The following is an 18904-nucleotide window of genomic DNA, read 5'->3' as shown; positions in this document are numbered from 1 at the left end:
ATCCGCATAATTACTCTCTTTCAGTAGCTCTGCTTACCAGTCTCTCACGTAATTTCTCTACTCACTCCTCTCTGTTTATTCGCCCTTATCAGACGCGATTACTCGAAATAGTCTGATAAGAGCAAGACGTTTGGATGATTGATTATGTAATGACATTGCATCAAGTGCAGCTGTTATTTATTGTAGCTTCGAATCAGAGGACGACACCTTCCGGTGCATAAAAGAGGATTGGGCAGGAAGTGGTCTCAGCCTATTTCAAAGTATTTTTTCCTGTATTCGCCTACAGGAATCAAGAAAATTAACAGCCAGTACAGTCGACATCACGGGCGGGGAATCGAATGCAAGAAACGTAACATTTAAATATAGGTGTTGCAGGAACTCTCCTCACTAGCTGTATAAATAAGCCAACATGTTGTACTTTACAAATGTCTAGATTCATCTCAAACAATTTTCAAACACAGTGTCAATGTAGACCACAGTTTATTGCGAAAATCTAATTAGTCAGTGGTCACCTCTTCTGCAGATCTGTTTCATCTAAATGTAAGGTCCAAATTTGTATGGTCTGCAGGCAGGAATGTAATAACATGTAAGATCTGAGACTTTCACAGCAGTGGCTATGAAGAATGGCGTCTTCTGGGATGTGGCGCCGTGTAGATCTAGTGTGTACCGGCGTTTCGGAGGAACGTATCGCCACCATCTTAAGAGTAGAAAAATCCGCGAACGAGGAACAAGTGTGAGCAGGTGGCTGCAGACTGAGCCACCAATCGAAAACACCCAGCTATATAACACACGAAGGGGGGTAGAGTGAGTCACATGGGAAATCAATAGAGAGGAGAGGGGTAGGGTCTGTGAAGATGGGCGAGCAGGAGCAGAGAGCGGTATAGGATCGTACATGCCTTGTTTTAAATAAGATGGAGTTCCACTGGAAAAGGTATTAGCAATAGACCATCAAAGCGTACAAGTATTATTTTCCAAGTTAGCAATCAGAACTTTCAGTTTTTAATAGGTCAGAAGCGTGTTTTTTCAATCTTGTTTTTTGCTTGACTTATCAATATTCTTGACACTCCAGACTTTCCTCAGTACTGCCCTGAGCATCAAAAACAGTATCAGCATAATCGATCCTACAACTAGGGCCAACACAGCGATGACATCTAGCAGGAAGTACTGGTACCAGGTGAGGTCGAGAGCAGCGGAGCGCATGTGACGAGCTCCCTTGTGTCTGATCACGTACTCTGTCCAGAACACGGCCTGCTCCAGCGGTGTGAGTGGCTGGTCCCGGTAGATTCGGGACAGACGCTGGGCAGTATCCCGGTACCTTTATCACAGTACGTAAGTTATGATACAAATGAGATCTCAAAGTAAATTTAATGTATTTAATCATATTCGAATTATTTAAATATTACGTACTTGCTATTTTGGAGAACTTCCTTAAGTGCCCACTTCACGGACTGTGTTGTAATGTTATGATAAGACACCATAATACCATATCCTGCAGACTGGGCCCGTCTCATATTCTGTGACTGGTCACCAAATACAGGTATTCCCACCACAGGAACTCCACGGTTCAGCGCTTCCTGTGTGCTCAGGAGTCCTCCGTGTGTCATGAACAATCGTACGTTTGGATGTGCTGCAGAGATACGAGTACATAGTTCTACTTATTATAAATTAATGGTTAAGACTCATTAGTAAAATACATAAATGTTGTGGACATTTTCAAGCAGTGTATTGCAGAAGCAGAATCAGTGGAAGTCATGTTTAATACATTATTATTATTATTATTATTATTATTATTATTATATTATTTACATCCGGATCACTCTTGTCTGTGTATAATTACGTGAAGATTTCACATGAATTAATGATTAATGTTTTCTTGTTGTATTATTTTAATTAATTTCATTTTACTGAGAAAGAAAGACATATTTAACGTCTAAATTGTCTAATTATGTTATCAGCTTTATCCATCGTTAAATATTTGTCTCAATCAGTATTCATTCAGCTAAAAACTCAAATGTTTGTCCTTCGTAGGTCTACGAACTGTAGTTCTTTTTGAAATCATCAGCACAGTATTTATCAAATGCCCAATTACGTGTGATGAGTTTCATGGACGTAAATATTAACATTCCTGTGAAAACTTACTATAGTGTTCACTAATAAGCAAAAATTTAATCAATTAATACCATAAACATCTTACCCAGTATATCGGCCTGAGGGAACCATTTGCCCAGCCTCACGTTACTTGGCTGTCCTGGCAACGTGTCTGTCTCCCATTTCCAAAGCACCTGTTGTTTCAATTCAGAAAATGCTTTAAGAAAAGCATCTCTCTTATAATCAGACAATCCTGAACTTTGCAAGTTGGAGCCCATGCTGAAGTAGATAACTCCATCTGGTGCATCATCCAAGAACTTCTCAAGATCCTAATAACAATGGGTGAATGTTATAACAGAAGTGCACTGAGTTGGGAAGCTACTGCATTGTATTAACAATTGTGAATGACAAGTGTATATATATCTTTTTCCTTGGCACTACAGCCCCAGTGGGCCTAGGCCTACCTCCATGAACTTCTCCGTTCACTTCGGTTTTTCTAGATTTTACACATTCGGTAGGACTCCTTGGGCGGGTGATCAGCTCGTCGCAACGCCTCTACCTGTACACAAACACAGAAAAACGCACACACACAAAAATTACATCCATGCCCTGAGTGGGATTCGAACTCACGATCCCGGTTTCCAAGCGAGCGAAGACAGTACAGGCCTTAGAACGCTCGGCTACCGTGACCGGCCAAGTGTATATAGTAAATGTAATTAAAAATAACTACAAATTACTGTTTATATGCCCTGTGTTATGCGTTCCTATGAAACAAAAAAGATGAACCGTAAATGGCCTGCAAATATTCATTTTCAATTCTGTGAGTTTTGTAACAAATATATAGAATATCCGGACGAGCGGTATCCAGAATTAAATAATCGTATCTCAGAAAGCATTTAATATACACATTCATGGGTCACACCATTACAAAGGGAAACTATCAAATTTTTCTTCTGTGTATAAAACTTTCTCAGTAAAATTCAATGTGGGCATTCAAAAAAAAAACTTTCCGAGTTTTCCTTTCCGATGACATAAACTGGATACGTGTGTGTCAATTATTTTCCGATATAAATTTTTTATTTTGGATACCTTTCATCCGGACTTTCCGTATACATGCTAGCATTTTTCTATTGCACATTTCTTATCAGAGGACAAAAATATCAGAACGTGGTTTTGATATATACTTTCGAAACGGTCATAGGAGTCCTGATTCTATAATCATTCATGAGTATGAGATAAGATAATACAGATAAAGAGAATTTAATGATATCACAAAGAACCAGTGAAATAATACTTGTAAGGTAAAACGGATTACACGATAATAACTTGTTGATTAGATAAATACGAACGTAAAAGATGTCTTTGTACAGTACACTGTCATTTAAAGCACTTCTAGTAAAACAAAGATGGCACAACATATTTAAATACACTCGTACATGATCTTCGTTTGTAAAAAAAAGCCACGCCATGTAAATAATTATATCAATCATTTGCGTGGCTCATTTTAACAAATGTAATCTTAATTGGGCCACAATCTTTGACACCAACGGACATAAATAGTGAAGATTAATAGGAAATCACGAGGACACAGATGTTCCTTTCATAATAATCAGCCCTATTTAGGTTATATTCGGAATTAATCTCATTCCTGTTGAAAACAATGCCGAAAACCTTAAAGAAAGAGATTTTTTGAACTAAAATATGAAAGCAGTTGAGTTGTTATATTAGTCTACTTGTAGCAGATAATTTTAAAATATATTCAGGTTTGATAAAGGTGCAAAGACTACTTCTTCAACTCTGAAGATGGAAGCAGTGTCTCCTAAGAAATGTTGATACCAATCTGCAAGAGAATACGATCTTAAAACACAGATTATTTTACAAACCAAACATCGTTTAACATAAAATGACATTGAAGAAAGCAGTCTTCTGGGATTTGGCACCGTGTATATGTGGTGTTAACCGACGTTTCGGAGGAACGTATCGCCTCCATCTTCAGGGTAGAACAAAAGTATAAGAAATCTGCAAGCGACAAGACCGTGAGAACGGTACACGGTGCCAAATCCCAGAAGACTGCTTTCTTCATAGTCACCGCCGTGAAAGCCTCAAATCTTACATAAAATGACATTGTTATGTTTTAAGTATTATTGAATTCGTCGGGCCGAGGACATCCAGTTTTCATTATTGTCCTAAAGTAAATTGTGTAATTTTACCTGTGGAAGTTTCCTTGGTGGTTGCACATGCATTCCGCCAACCTGCACCATGTTAGGCATAAGAGGCCGGGGGTAGCTAATGCTGAAGTGATGGTTCAGTAACACAAGTGAAGTTGTATGTTCAATTTCAGCAACTGAAGGCAAATCATCAGAATCATTAAAATGCTTTCTCATTATTGCATCCTGACCCGGAAGATAGTAGTACTGGCGTCCAAGTCTCCAGAAAGTTCCCACCATCGTGTTAAGCATCCTTTGCCAGAAGTCCATTTTATTGTCATATTCCAGTAAGAGATCAGGCACGTAAGCATAAGGGTTTGGATTGCCAACCCAATCACCAATCCAATGCGTTCCTCCAAATGTACACAGATGGATTAAAGGAGCTTTGAATTTATGAACGAAACCAAGAAAACATTCGTTAAAGAATGCTTCTACAATCACCAGATCGAAGTGAAGGTTCTTCGCGTGAATCAGTTTCTGGATTTCTTCTTCTTGCAGCATAAGATCACATGTGCCTTTATTATTACGCCAAAGGTCCATAATTTTTGTTAATATCCCTACATCCTGGAGTTCAAACAAGGTTCTTTGGATCCCTGTGAAGGAAATGGTAAGTTGTTTTTATATCTTAAATAATTTGATTATACGCGTATTAATCTCGTGTTACTTTAGTGAGAATTTCAGCATTAAAATGTATCTAATTAATACCAGAAGTTATGTCCGATAAAGGTGGGAAAAACTTCTACGAACAAATTTCACATATTTACAAGGCTTGCTTTTCTTATATTACTGGTGGTCTTACCTTTATACTTGATAAAATCCAACATTGTTGTCTTAACAACGATTTCCGTGTAATTGGCTACTTTTTCTTTGTATGGGTTGTGACTAATAACAGTGACTTCGTGACCTCTCTTAGCCAATTCCAGCATTAACGGCGTGGCCACAAATGTATGACTCTTCGCTTGGAATGGAAATATTCCCAATATTTTCGCTCCAACGCTCGCATCGAAGATTTGTATTATCACTGCTGCTACCAAGCACCATCGCAAATGTTCCTACCGGGAGTTCAAGAAATAATTCTTACAAACTGAAACAACTGCATATCTAAGTTAGTGTTTTTATACAGAAATCATATCTATGTCCTATAAAATATACATGTTCAAAACTCATAACTTTTTAATAATAATAATTCAATTCTTTATTATTTAGGTGCCGAGTCAACAGCTGGAAGGCCAATTACAGACAAGGCACAATGTAGATACAAGTGATTACATTATGGACAATCACAACATAAAGTCATAGACAAATTATAGGAAAGCACTGGAGGAAAAACACATTAATGGAGACAAGTAAACAAACAACAACAACAACAACAACAACAACAACAACAACAATAATAATAATAATAATAATAATAATAATAATAATTTCATTAACATAAATCTCAGTTGTTATTGAGAACTGAGAAATGAAATGAAATAATAATAATAAATTTCATAGTGTTTTGTAAGTATAAATATTAAATATTATCGTTGTATACTAATAAAATCTATTACGCAAATATGAAAGTGGAAACGCGTGTTGTAGCATAGCCACTTGATATAGTAAACACATGCTACATTCTTCGGAATTCAGTAGCATAGACACTTCACACGATATCATAAATACAAAAAAAAGAAGAAGAAAAAAGTTTATCTGAGTCCCCAAATGGATATTCCCTGGTGATGATGAAGTTCTTCAAAATATATTGTAATTAAGCATCGTGTTGCATTAATATACGTACGTACCTTTCGTACATACGTCTTAAATGCAACTAGTCACCCTTCTTCCTTACTACGTGTTTCGGTCGTACACGGCTATCATCAGGTGCTGTTAAAATTGTTGCACTGTATGTCAAAATTACGTATCGCGTTTGAACACGATATTTAAACATTAAAATAAATTAACTTAATTAAACTTCAACAATATCTTAATGTTTTTCCTTGTGGTCGTCGTCCATTTCTTTTAAAAGATATTTGCTTGAGTATCCTTTGTTTTTTTATTTATTCGCGCTGTACTCCGTTTGCGGCTTGGGTATTATGCATGTTATCTGCGCAGTTCGTAAGGATGTCAATGTAGTGTTGTTATCAGTTTTGTTATGTATGCGTCATTGGCTGTAGGTTCTTCTACGATGCTAGGACTAGTTGTGTTACGTGGTTTGTGAGTGTAGATTTACTGACCCATTACCTTGCATAGAGGTCGAATGGTTGGCTGATGTAAATTAGGACATTTTTTTATACACTTCAACGATTACGTTTATTACCGTGCTCAGGAGAGCCCTCCACTGGTCCCTATCCTGAGCAAGATCAGTCCAATCCATCCCATCCCATCCTATCTCTCTAAGATCCATTTTAATACTGTCCACCCACCCACGTCTTGGTCTTCCCAGTGGTCTCTTTCCTTCTGGCTTTCCCACCAATACCCTATATGCATTCCTCTTCTCCCCCATTCGTGCTACATGCCCTGCCCACCTCACCCTCCTTAACTTGATCATTCTAATTATATACTTGGAGAAGAGTACAAGCTATGAAACGCCTCACTTCATCTCGTGCAAATAGTAACTCAGAGAAGAGAAAGTCTGTAGCCAATTGCTTGAAGCTATCGTAAAATATTCAATCACACTGTACACGCTGTTTACATATGTCCACACCCGGGATGATTGATTGACGCTCGACCATTACGCGGAAGACGAAGACCTGAGAACACCTGAATTCAGTTAAATTGTACGATGCCGACAAAGGCAAAAGAATGGTTTTTCGGTCTGTACCCCTATCGCTGGTAGGTCGGCACATCTTCCACAATGTGGACAGTGTATATTAAATTGCCTGCCCATTGGTTCTCTTCGCATGCGTGCTTTTCGTTCAGCAATTTTCCTTCGTTTTCTCTTTGAAATTATTGGCGTTTTTTTCAATAATAGAGTACTTAAAGGCTACCGTAAAGATTTCACTAACGGAATATAAAAATAAAACGTTTATGAGACACATTAAATTCATTTTTCATGCTACATTCATATTAGTACGATGTATATGCCGTATATGTCGGGCTTAACTAAAAATCATTACGGGGGGCATAAGCTTGCCAAATACCCTTATACCCAAACCATATCGGTGCTGGGATGGATAGATTTCAATGAACATTAACAGAATTAAACATTTAAAATCGTTCGAAAGAGAACATTTAAATGAATGCTCATATATTTTAGGATGCGTGAAACCTGACATATCTTGGTTTCTGCAATTGTTTTCCGGGCAGAGTAAGCGTATCAACACTAAAATAAATGACCTTGCTACAGTATTTTATATTTAAACCCATTATCAATATTGGAAAACTTAAACGTGAAAACCAGTTTGGTTAAGTAGCCACGCGCCGCATAAGCAGTTCACGCCAGACAGCAGTCAGTACAACTCTTAAGCCTGCTGTAAACAACCTTTTTTGGGTTAATCAACTACATGTATCATTCATATGTAATTCTTATTTCATTTTGCGATGGTTTTACAAATACACCTTCACCTGCTACTTCTCCACACTTTGGTTCAAACACTTTTCCTCATTCTGTTCTAAAAACACTCAAGGCCAAACAGTTTTCCTCATTCTGTTCTAAAAAGCACTCAAGATCAAACACTTTGCATCATTGTGTTCTAAAAATCCCTCAAGGCCAAACACTTTTTCTCGGTCTGTTGTAAAAAAACACTCAAGGCGAAACACTCTTCCTCATTCTGTTCTAAAACGCTCTCAAGGCCAAACACTTTTCCTCGGTCTGTTGTAAAAAAACACTCAAGGCCAAACACTTTTCCCCAGTCTGTTGTAAAAACACTCAAGGCCAAACATTTTTCCTCAGTCTGTTGTATAAAGCATTCAAGGCCAAACAATTTTCCTCAGTCTGTTCTGAAACGCCGTCAACCTATGTTCTTCCCTGTTCTTCAGTTAACCAGTTATTAATGCAACACTTTATTCCATCTACAGCTAATGCTAAGGTCAAGAAAATGTGGATCTATACAGCCACTCCCCCATACGCCTTTATGGTGTAGTGCTTATTTCGTTGAGCACAGGGAAAGTTGTATACTTTAATCCATATGTAACTGTACTCCTGGTACATACCTCCATGGAGCAGAGTATTTCATAAGAAGCCAACAGTCGCTCACCTCTTCAACAAATAACTTACTTTGTATGTATAATGCAGTTTCATTTCTGTTTTCAAAAGAGCACGCCATTGGTCCGTATCATGATTCATGTGAATCCGGTTCACGTCCTCATATTCATTTTTCCCTTTTAAGACTCGCCATAACATTATCCTCCCATCTACGCCTAGGTCTCGCAAATTACCCTTCCTTTACCGTTTACCGACTAAAATGTTTTATGTATTTTTAATCTCTCACATGCATGTTACATGCCCCGCCCATCTCATACTCTGATTTCACATAAAAAATCTGGTGGAGTATAAATTATGAAGCTACACTTCACGTAGTTTTCTCCATCTTATTAATTCTACCTTTGATCCAAATATTATCCTCTACATATAACGCCCTCAATCTATGTTCATCATTAGGCTAACAGACATCAAGTCTCCCGGTACTCAATCGATAGTTGGCTGAGTTGCCTCTGCTTCCCCCTCCTGACATTATCAAAATATCGACCTAACCTCAATGTCTAGTAAGTAGAACTCCTGCCATATATTTATTTTCTGAGATCCGGGCTTCAAATTACAGGTTGTTCCTTAGTACCACCAATTAAAGGCCGGGATTTTAAAGTCAAACCAAGCCACAATCGCTTTCTACCCCATGTTCTCCAATCAGTTGACACATTTGACAGTGCATCATGTGATCTGTAACTACCATCCATATCAAGAGGTTAGTCGCTGGCTTCCCACTGCGGCGGCCCGGGTCTGGTCAAGTGGGATTTGTGGTGGACAAAGTGGAGATGGGGCAGGTTTTCTTCGAGTACTTCGGTTTACCCTGCCAATCTTCATTCCACCAATTGCTCCACAATCACCCTCACCTATCATCTGGGGCTGGTACAATAGGCCAGAAGTCGCCGCAGTACAAGGGACTTAGTCCCACCCCACTAGCAATAAAAAAAATCCATATCAGCTTTATGAGTATGTTCGTGTGAGTGACAAACAAAGTTACGTTTAGCACTCACCATTATGGCGTTGTGTGGAACCTTCAGAGAATCACTGTGCACTGTCACTATCACAAGACGCAAGCAAATATGGCTCCTCCCCCTTTACACACACAAAATTCGCAGTCATGCTGATTGCGCCTGGCTCTTCCTCCCATACCGAACTGCTGTGTAACATGCCTCCGACTTTCATCAGCTGCTGACTCGTTCCCCCACTCTTGCTACCGCAACTGTGTTACAATAATTACCATTGGTTGCCCGGCATCTTCCAGGATTGGCCCTGTGCCAATATCCGCACACAAGAGCTGGACTTTCCAGTGTTTTCCCTGGCTTAAATTTAGGCACAGAGAATTAAAAATGTTTATAAACGTCGAGATATCGATAACTTTATATCGTTGCGAAGTTCACTCTCGACGTGCTTTCGTCATAATAAATAGTTTTTTTTTTCCTTGGCGCTACAGCCCCAGTGGGCCTTGGCCTACCTCCATGAACTTCTCCGTTCACTTCTGTTTTTCTAGATCTTAGACATACGGTAGGACTCCTTGGGCGGGTGATCAGCGCGTCGCAAGGCCTCTACCTGTACATAAACATAGAAAAACGCGCATAAACATCCATGCCCTGAGCGGAATTCGAACCCACGATCCCGGCTTCCGAGCGAGCGAAGACAGTGCACGCCTTAGTCCGCTCGGCTACCGTGACCGCATAGTAAATAGTAATAAGATTATTTTGTATATCGTAGTGATGTTAACACTACAAGACATTTTGAAGGTCTCGGCCTGGGTGCCTAATGTCCTGTTTAAGGCGTTCATAGCAATCCTTAATTTGATGTTGGAATAGTAACTTAATGGTACGTGACGTCGATTCCATGCGCCATGATTTTCAGTTTATAAAATAACGGACTTCTTGAAAATGATAAAGTACAATCACATCCGTGAGTCGATGCATGACTCTCCTCTTGCCAACACTTGGACAGATTTTTATTAAACTTTGTATAAACGTCGTGCCACTATAGGTCATGTTACCAATGCAATTTTGAATTTTACAATCATCAAAACACTGAGTGGACAGTAGATACTCAGGAGTAATGACTTTTGTTAAGAGGATGTATGTATCACAGATTACTTAACGAAAATGTATCGATTGAAGCTGTTACGTATCGTTGAATTGTATCAGCCTACAATCGCGACAGAATTTAAATAATAAAGCTGGGAAGGAAGCGATCGTGGCGTATTTCAAGATACAATTCGGACATTCGCTTGGAGGGGCTGAGGTAAAGGCCTCAGCAAAAAGCAGGCAGTGTCCCAGCCGAGATTCCAACAGGGCACATCTAAGTTTGAGCTTACATGCTCGGTGATGAAATATGTATGAACTAAAGCACTAATAGGAAGGCCGAGAAAAATCAATTTCGTAGGTTTCTGATTAACGACTATCGGATTTTTAAGGTCTTTCATTCTGGTCCGTCACACTAACAAATTAACAATCAAGTTCCTTCCGTCAAATGTGACACTTTTTTAAGTTTTCCACCTCGTGGAAAAGGCAGGTGGTGACGAGGTGGAAAACTTAAAAAAGTGTCACATTTGACGGAAGGAACTTGATTGTTAGACTATCGGATTATTCGAACTGCTTATTACCTGGGAGCTCGATTTTAGAACAAATGGCTGGTGTGGAGCCGCCTATTGAAGTGTGAAGGAACAGAGAATTGAATGAAAGATATTCTGAACAATACAGTTAGGAACATTGATCCAGAAATGGATATTCGAGGGAGATTCAGTAAATAGGTTACAAATGGGTATAATACGTAAAACAAATGATACTCGAACCTGGGAAAAAAAAATTATTTCTCGACATATCCTCCACCAACAGTGATACACTTGTCCCACCGCTTTACCAGTGCGTTGAAACCTACAGAACAGAGGTCTTTTGACTGTCGTCTCAGCCATTTCCACCCCTCCGCTTCAACCTCTTCGTCATCAGCGAAACGTTTGCCACCCTGGTGGGACGGCCTTACGCGACCAACACTTTCCACCGTAAACAGGAAACATTTCTTTGTAACTATCTTTGCATGTAGTCATCTTGCCCACAAAAAAAAACTAACAACAGAACGCTGCTCTTCAGTAGTATACCCCTCAAGCACAGTCACCATTTTGACTACTGAAACCAGCCTCTGATGCACATGCACATCTCCTACCTAAACTGTCATGAAGCTGGACTGTGCTGCTACCTAGTGATGCACACAGAAAACCTGTTACGTTTATTACAGCCGTTTTACTTCCATTTGTGACCTATTTACTGACTGTCCCTCGTATTAGGGGGTTAGTAGAAGGAAATGTTAGACTGGCACAAAATAGGAACATACTTAAATACAAAGGAAATGGAGGCGCATACTAAGAAATTACCAGAGGGAAGGAGTTACAAATTTAAAAGATTGGTAAACTGTAGGAATATACGTAAATAGAATACAGTTAGTATACAAGATATAAATCATGTGTTGTGAAAATAGTAATGTAAGCGAGATACGGTAACGTAGGTGTAGGTAGCGAAATGCAATCGCCCCCAAATAAAAAGAGAACAGACCCGATTAATCTACACTGACTCAGCAGCGCCTACAAATGCTGAAAGAAATGTCACTTAATGTGAACAATTATAAAAATGCTGGAGAAGGTTACATCTCAAAAATACAATCTTGTCTCTACAGCCCCCTTGGGCCCTGGCCTCTGACTTTCTCTTTCATCATCATTTTACAGGCGGTAGGACTCCTTGGATGGGTGATCAGGTCGTCACAAGGCCTCTACCTATACACAGAAGAACACGAACGGAGAATAAACACATACACATACAAACCATCCATGCCTTGAGTGGGATTCGTACCCACGATCCCGGCTCCCCGAGCGAGCGAACATAGAACATGCCTTAGACCAGTGGTTCTCAATCTTTCTGAGACCGCGGCCCGGTAAATTATTTTTTTTATAAGACGAAGGCCCGGGGCCATGTATCAGGCCGCGGTCCGGCGGTTGAGAAACACTGCCTTAGATCTCTCGGCTACCGTGACCGGCAGTATGGAAGTATACCAGTGGAAATTACAAATGAACAGAAATAGGATAATAAATAGTGCATATTTAATTAATGATGTATATTTGTTCATAAACTTCAAACATTTAAATGAATGTTGAAGTCATAAATTCATGTATTGATTTCTCATGCAGACATTAAGTTGTAGTGAATAACATTTTTGTATTAAAGAGAATTTACGCTCACATCCTCCATCAGTGTCATGGGTCTTCCTCAAATTCCTTTAATACTTACACTTTTAGACGTGTTGTTACGGCCGTTGAATCTTCCATTTAAAAGTCGACTTAATTAAAACAGATAAATAAATCCATGGGAGCCCACTAGTTTCCATCACATATGAAATACCTAACATATTATGTAACACGAACGTTCACTTTTGTGTTTACAACAGTCAGCCACTAGTTTCTATCCTGACCACAGTCATCATCCTATTCCTCTAAGATCCATTTTAATATTGTGACATGACGCCTGAAAGCCGGAGTAGTTCACCGCCAGGCAACGGTTTGGTAAACACATTCCCGCGAAAGCGCAACAACAGAAGATCGGTGTTTTCTGTGGTCCGCGCCGTGCGCGTATTGATACGGAACCATGCAGTAAACACATATCTGTAGCAATGAATAAATATGGAACAATACAGAATGCGGCGTTTTCTGTGGGGGGCCGCCCCGAGGCAATATAACGAGAATCTCAGGAGCTAGAATGAGAATTGAGTCGAGTTCCGGAGTTCCAAGTGAGGAGTTGTGGTTAAGAATTGAGAGTCTCCGAAGTTTGAAGTTGGTAGAATAATTGAGAAGAAATGGCAAGAAATACAATGGGCTGTGCAAAGAAGACTTCACAGTGAGCTGCAGTGAGAGTGTGACTGTTGAAATCCGTTGCCGAGATACGACTACGCTGAAGTAGTATTTAGTCAGTCAGGTACATGATAAAGTGAGTCAAAATAGCATCCGTCTTTATAAGCTTCTTCAATCTATAATGATATATATAACTCGTGCATCTAACTGCAGCAAATTACGAGATAAATAATTCAAAAATATATTAGCCAGAGTTGAACGGATATACACAGGATCCTAAATTACTTCCGTTTCTTTTTCAATGCATTTTCGATTTCTTTCTGTTTACCACCATAAATTCTAGTCAGCAGAGCCCTAATCAGCAGGAACGCAATTAGAAGAACAGATCCCACAGCTAGCGCCAACACAGCGATGACATCTAGCAGGAAGTACTGGTACCAGGTGAGGTCCAGTGCAGCGGAGCGCATGTGAGGAGCTCCCTTGTGTCTGATCACGTACTCCGTCCAGAACGCGGCCTGCTCCAGCGGGGTGAGTGGCTGGTCCCGGTAGATTCGGGACAGACGCTGGGCGTTCTCACGGTATCTGTGACAAACATAACAGTGATTGATAAAAATCCGACGCTCTAACCTCGTACCATTTAACTGTTTATGTCTTTTTTTCCAGATTTCAATGGCAAATCTGAAAGTTCCTATATTGTTTATCATATTAAGCGTGAATGTAACGCTAGATACTATTTCGTGAAAGATCACAAACCTCAGAATACTGTATATTTTTCATTTAAGAAGAAGTATTTTAACAATGAAAGCAGCAATATTGGTGAGAATATTGCTGATGTAATAATAATTACGAAGGTATATAAGACATACTTAGGGACTTCAAGAATTTCTCTGATAGCCCATGTCAGTAACTCTTCAGTGACGTTACTGAATTCAACCATAACACCATAGCCTGCTGAGACAGCCTTGCGCATGTTCAAACTCTGATCTCCGAATATCGGAATGCCAAGCAGAGGCACGCCCCTGTTGATCGCTTCCTGCATGCTCAGGAGTCCACCGTGTGTAATGAAGAGTCGAACATTGGGATGAGCTACAAGACACAAAATAAGCTAATGTCACAGTTTAAAAGCAAAATTTCAATGTAAAAATTTAAATGTACAATACAGAACATTTTACTCAACTGTCTTCAAGTATATATGTACTCGTACTGCTGCTGCAAGAAATTACACGTATCTCATAGGCCATAATACCGCATGTGAAATTGCACGGTACCTCTGTTACTCAGACAAAGTAACATTCGAATCAGTTGTTATCATTCAAACGTCACCCATCACAGGAAGAGAAACAGTCTCCATTTCGAGGTGATGTAAAGCAAATAAGAAAATCAAACGCTTGAAATTAATCACTACTCGTTTAGTTGAGTCTTTACAGCAGAAGCATTCGTAAATTAATTGTATACCGCTTACTTTGCCAGTGTGATTATTCCTATACCAAAACTTACCTAAAATGTCCGATTGTGGCAGCCACTTTCCAAGTTTCACGTTTCTTGGTTGTCCTGGCAATGTGTCTGTCTCCCATTTCCACAAAACCTGTTGCTTCAACTTCGAGAAGACTTTCAGAAAAGCATTTCTCTTGGATTCAGGCATCTGAGAGCTCTGTAGGTTCGAGCCCATGCTGAAGTATATCACACCTTCTGGAGCTTCGTCAAGGTACTTCTGCAATTCCTGTTACAAATTATTTCTTACTTATATTCTGTGTCTCAGCTTCTTGGAGAACATAACCTGTATTGCAACTCAACATCGTATGATCCATGTAAATAACACTTATGCTCTTGTTTGAGCAAGATTATTGAACATAAATCCCAACTGAAATCTGCAAGTAAAAAATCTTATTAACTTTCCAAATTAGGGCGCTCCTAATTTACTGGACTCTTCTAATTATTAACATTAGACAATGTTTCGTCTTATACAGATAAGTCGTACACTCCAAATATACTTTTACAAATCCTCAGTCAACAATCCCTAACCTACAGCAACCGCATGTCGTGGATCAGACGTTACCTGCAAGCCGGCTGTCAATAACGATACGTCAGAAAAGTAGATTTACATAGATCTATATTATTCTCTTCCGAGTCTTTTCCGATGTCATAGTTCAATCGTTCTACCATTGGAAGGAGTACAACTCATAATGTTTAAACAGCGTCGAGAAATTTTATAAGACTACTGATACAAATTAGAATTACGTACATATTAACTCCAGGTGCCTCACCTGCGGAAGTTTCTTCGGAGGTTTCACGTGCATTCCGCCAACCTGCACGTAGTTAGGCGTGAGCGGCTTCGGATAGCTCAGGCTGTAGTGTGTGTTCAAAAACACTAGTGACGTTTTATATTCCAGCTCCCATACAGGTGGCAAGTTATCTGTATAGTTGAAATATCTCTGCATAACAGCATTCTGTTTCGGCACGTGAATCAGTTGCCTTCCCACGTGTTTCAATGTACCAATAATTGTATTGTGCACTCTCTCCCAGAAGTTCATCTTATCTTTGTACTCGAGAAAATCATCGGGGACGTATGAATATGGGTTCGGACTTCCTACCCAGTCTCCCATGAAATTTGCACCTCCGTAGGTACAAATCTGTATAATGGGAGCATTGAATTTGTGAGCGAATCCCAAGAAACATTCCATTGAGAAGGCTTCGACGAACACAACATCGAAATGCAGATTTTTAGAATGTATCAGTTTCTGAATGTTTTCTTCTTGCAGTACACGATCACACAATGCCTCGCCCAAATACCACAACATTACTGTCTGTTGCACGGTCGCCATTTTCTTCATATCGAACAGGTTTGATGGAACTGTAAGCGTACAGATTTTAATTAATACATAATATAATTTCACCCCCCAGGTAAAACAAGAAATCTAGAAATGAATATTAGTACGCGGAGCTTTTACCCTGTCGCTAATTCTACATATAATGTGACATGAAATATGCCCACAAGTCCTCCATGGTGTTAATAGTTGTTACAATAACAAGTTGGAAATATTGTAAAACATTCATATCACCGTCAAACGGCATAAGCATCAAATGATAAAAGCACGGAAACCTTCTGTTAAGAATAGGCGGTGAAAGTGTCTATCGCCCCTATCTAGGCAGGCGGCAGTACCCCGCACAGCACTGTCTTGATTACGCCTCGATATGATGCCGTCACTTCTGTCACGCAGGCTGTCTTGGCACGCGAACTTTTAGGTGTCCCCACAGGAAAAAAAATAACCTACATCGAAGTTCGATCCGAGGAAAAGAGGTGCTCATGCAATGGGTTCTGGACGAACAGTCTACCTTCCTGTACAAGCAGCGCCAACCACTGCCAGACATCTTCCCCACCGACTGCTATAGATCCGTCGTGCTGAAGCCAGAGGCACATCTGCAAGCAGACCTCTAAAACAATTTCAAGAAATTCGTGATATCTATTGTTAGGCAGCAGACAGGGCCAGTGACCAGGTCTCCGATGAGTGTTGCCTAAATGCTGACGCTGAAGCAGGCTTGATACCCATATTCGCGGACAGAATGAGGACTGTTCCGGACGTTGATCACACCCTCACGCGTAAAATATTCGTCTGCCCACAGAACATTACGTTCAAAGGACTCATGCACCTTGGGTTATTGCAACCATTTAAAAATTGGATCCGTGAAGGGTCATGGTCTTGAAATGGATACGCAATACGCGAGTACTGGAATGGATGAAACTGATCGTCATAAAGCACTTCGAGGATCCTCAGCTCTTGCGCGATATCACGTGACATTCTCCACGGATCTCGTTCCAGAGATGACATAATCATTGTCCGTACAGTCAGTCCGTAACGGCATTCACGTGTGCCTTGCTACGCTGCCACATTGACGGAGACGCTGCTCCGAACGTCGAAACACAGTAGCGTCAGAACGGCGTAAACAATGATAAATTGATGCCTACTCCCGTGAAGAAGTACCAGCTCGAATGTTACAGGTACGAAGGCTTGGGAAGAGCCGGGATAGCGACTGGCTATGGGTGAAGAACCTTCTCCACGTCACCCAGACTGGTTCTGAGGCCCATCCAACGCCCTATCCAATGGGTACTGGGGCTCTTTCCCGGGAGTAAAGCGGCCGGGGCGTGAAGCTGACCACTCACCTCCAACTAGTGTTGATGTCAAGAAAATGTGGGTCTATACATCCACCCCCATACGTCTTCATGACGTACTGCTTCACTTCCAACTAGTGCTGATATCAAGAAAATGTGGATCTATACATTCACCCTCCCCCCATATATCTTCATGACGTACTGCTTAATTAGTCAAGTACAGGGATAATTTTAACCCCTTCTTTACGGAGGGTTAAAAGCATGTCACAGTTCTCACCGTGATTGTATACCTTGACCTTTCGATCGCAACTGACCTCTACCGTATGCCTTGAAAACACCTAATAAAGTGCCATGTATCACCGCAACAGGTAACACTGTTGAGACGCATGTTACATTTGACGATGATGTGTAACACGGAAACTGTGCGTCTCAGGACATATGCTGTATTATATTTTCGTCTTCTTTTTAATAAAGAACCAGGGCATGGAGGGCTTCTGAGAAAAACTTGATTTCATACCGTATAATTCACAATTTAACTTGTTCTGTACGACGTTGGGCTGTTGGAAGTACCTACTCTCGATAAAAATATAAATTTAAGTGGTGCCTTAGAAGATACAAAGAGTTGAACGAAGAAACCTGTTCACGTTATCGGTGTAATCTCCTAATTGCAAAAGTAAGTTGCCTTGTTTTGAAGTAGATATCTGAGACATAAATACTTCTTTACTTTAACAGTGATAGTTAAAAGAAAAACCATGAGTCATCTGTACGATATAAAATAAATAGTTTATGAAGTGCACTGAACTTGCACACAGTTAGGCCTCTCGTCCACTGGAAGCGGAAAGCTGCGGAAAGTTGCGATGAGGAGTTCGTCCGAACACGCACGGAAACGGACGAACGATCCTAACAGCTTGCATCAGGTTAGAGTGCGTCCATTGGTAGCAGCACTATTCGTCCGTGAACGCGCGTATACTTGCGAACTGCGAAATATCCAGATTGGTTTGGATTTTTCGGACGAAGAGCTGCGTTCACCACCTACGAACTGATACTGTTCAACCGAGAAATCTGTCGAGTAGTGTTCCTGACATTGCGGACGCCTGTATTGAGACAGGCACTGATAATATTACAACACAAAGTGAATATAATGATGCATTTTCTACTCCAGATTTTCAATCAGATATCGAGAATGATGCACCTGTAAATACGTCTCCGGCACAAAAAGAGCATTTCAAAAGTCCGCTAAAAAGAGGAAAGAAAAGAATTAATTACGATGACAAATTCTTCGAAATAGAATCTAAAAAGTTGAGCTATTTCGAAAAGAGCTCTCAAATGAAGCAGGATAGTGACTATCAATTTCTGATGAGCTTGCCTGAAGAAAGACAGCTGCGATTACGCATGAAATTGATGGATGTTTTACTGCAGGAACAGGAGGATCGAAACAGCAGCGTGATGTCCACGTCAAATGTTTCGCCTCTATCCCTTGAATCGAC

The 18904-nt window shown here is 40.2% G+C and overlaps 1 protein-coding gene across 1 annotated transcript in view; it reads right to left on the bottom strand.

The window, feature by feature from the left end:
• Positions 1-950: 950 nt before the first annotated feature.
• LOC111870132 overlaps positions 951-18904 on the bottom strand; it is a 21081-nt gene continuing 3127 nt past the window's right edge. The window contains exons 3-12 of the mRNA XM_023862167.2: positions 15574-16160; positions 14807-15029; positions 14176-14395; positions 13595-13891; positions 9471-9552; positions 5095-5347; positions 4299-4888; positions 2195-2417; positions 1408-1627; positions 951-1315 (exon numbers count right to left, since the gene is read on the bottom strand). Of these exons, the coding sequence (XP_023717935.1) occupies positions 1024-1315; positions 1408-1627; positions 2195-2417; positions 4299-4888; positions 5095-5347; positions 9471-9552; positions 13595-13891; positions 14176-14395; positions 14807-15029; positions 15574-16160 (2987 nt within the window). The 3' untranslated portion in view covers positions 951-1023. The remainder of the gene's footprint in view (positions 1316-1407; positions 1628-2194; positions 2418-4298; positions 4889-5094; positions 5348-9470; positions 9553-13594; positions 13892-14175; positions 14396-14806; positions 15030-15573; positions 16161-18904) is intronic.

This window comes from Cryptotermes secundus, unplaced genomic scaffold (genome assembly GCF_002891405.2).
Source record: "Cryptotermes secundus unplaced genomic scaffold, Csec_1.0 scaffold594, whole genome shotgun sequence".
In the NCBI taxonomy this organism is placed as follows: Eukaryota; Metazoa; Arthropoda; class Insecta; order Blattodea; family Kalotermitidae; genus Cryptotermes; species Cryptotermes secundus.
This window is presented reverse-complemented; position numbering and strand designations above follow the sequence as displayed.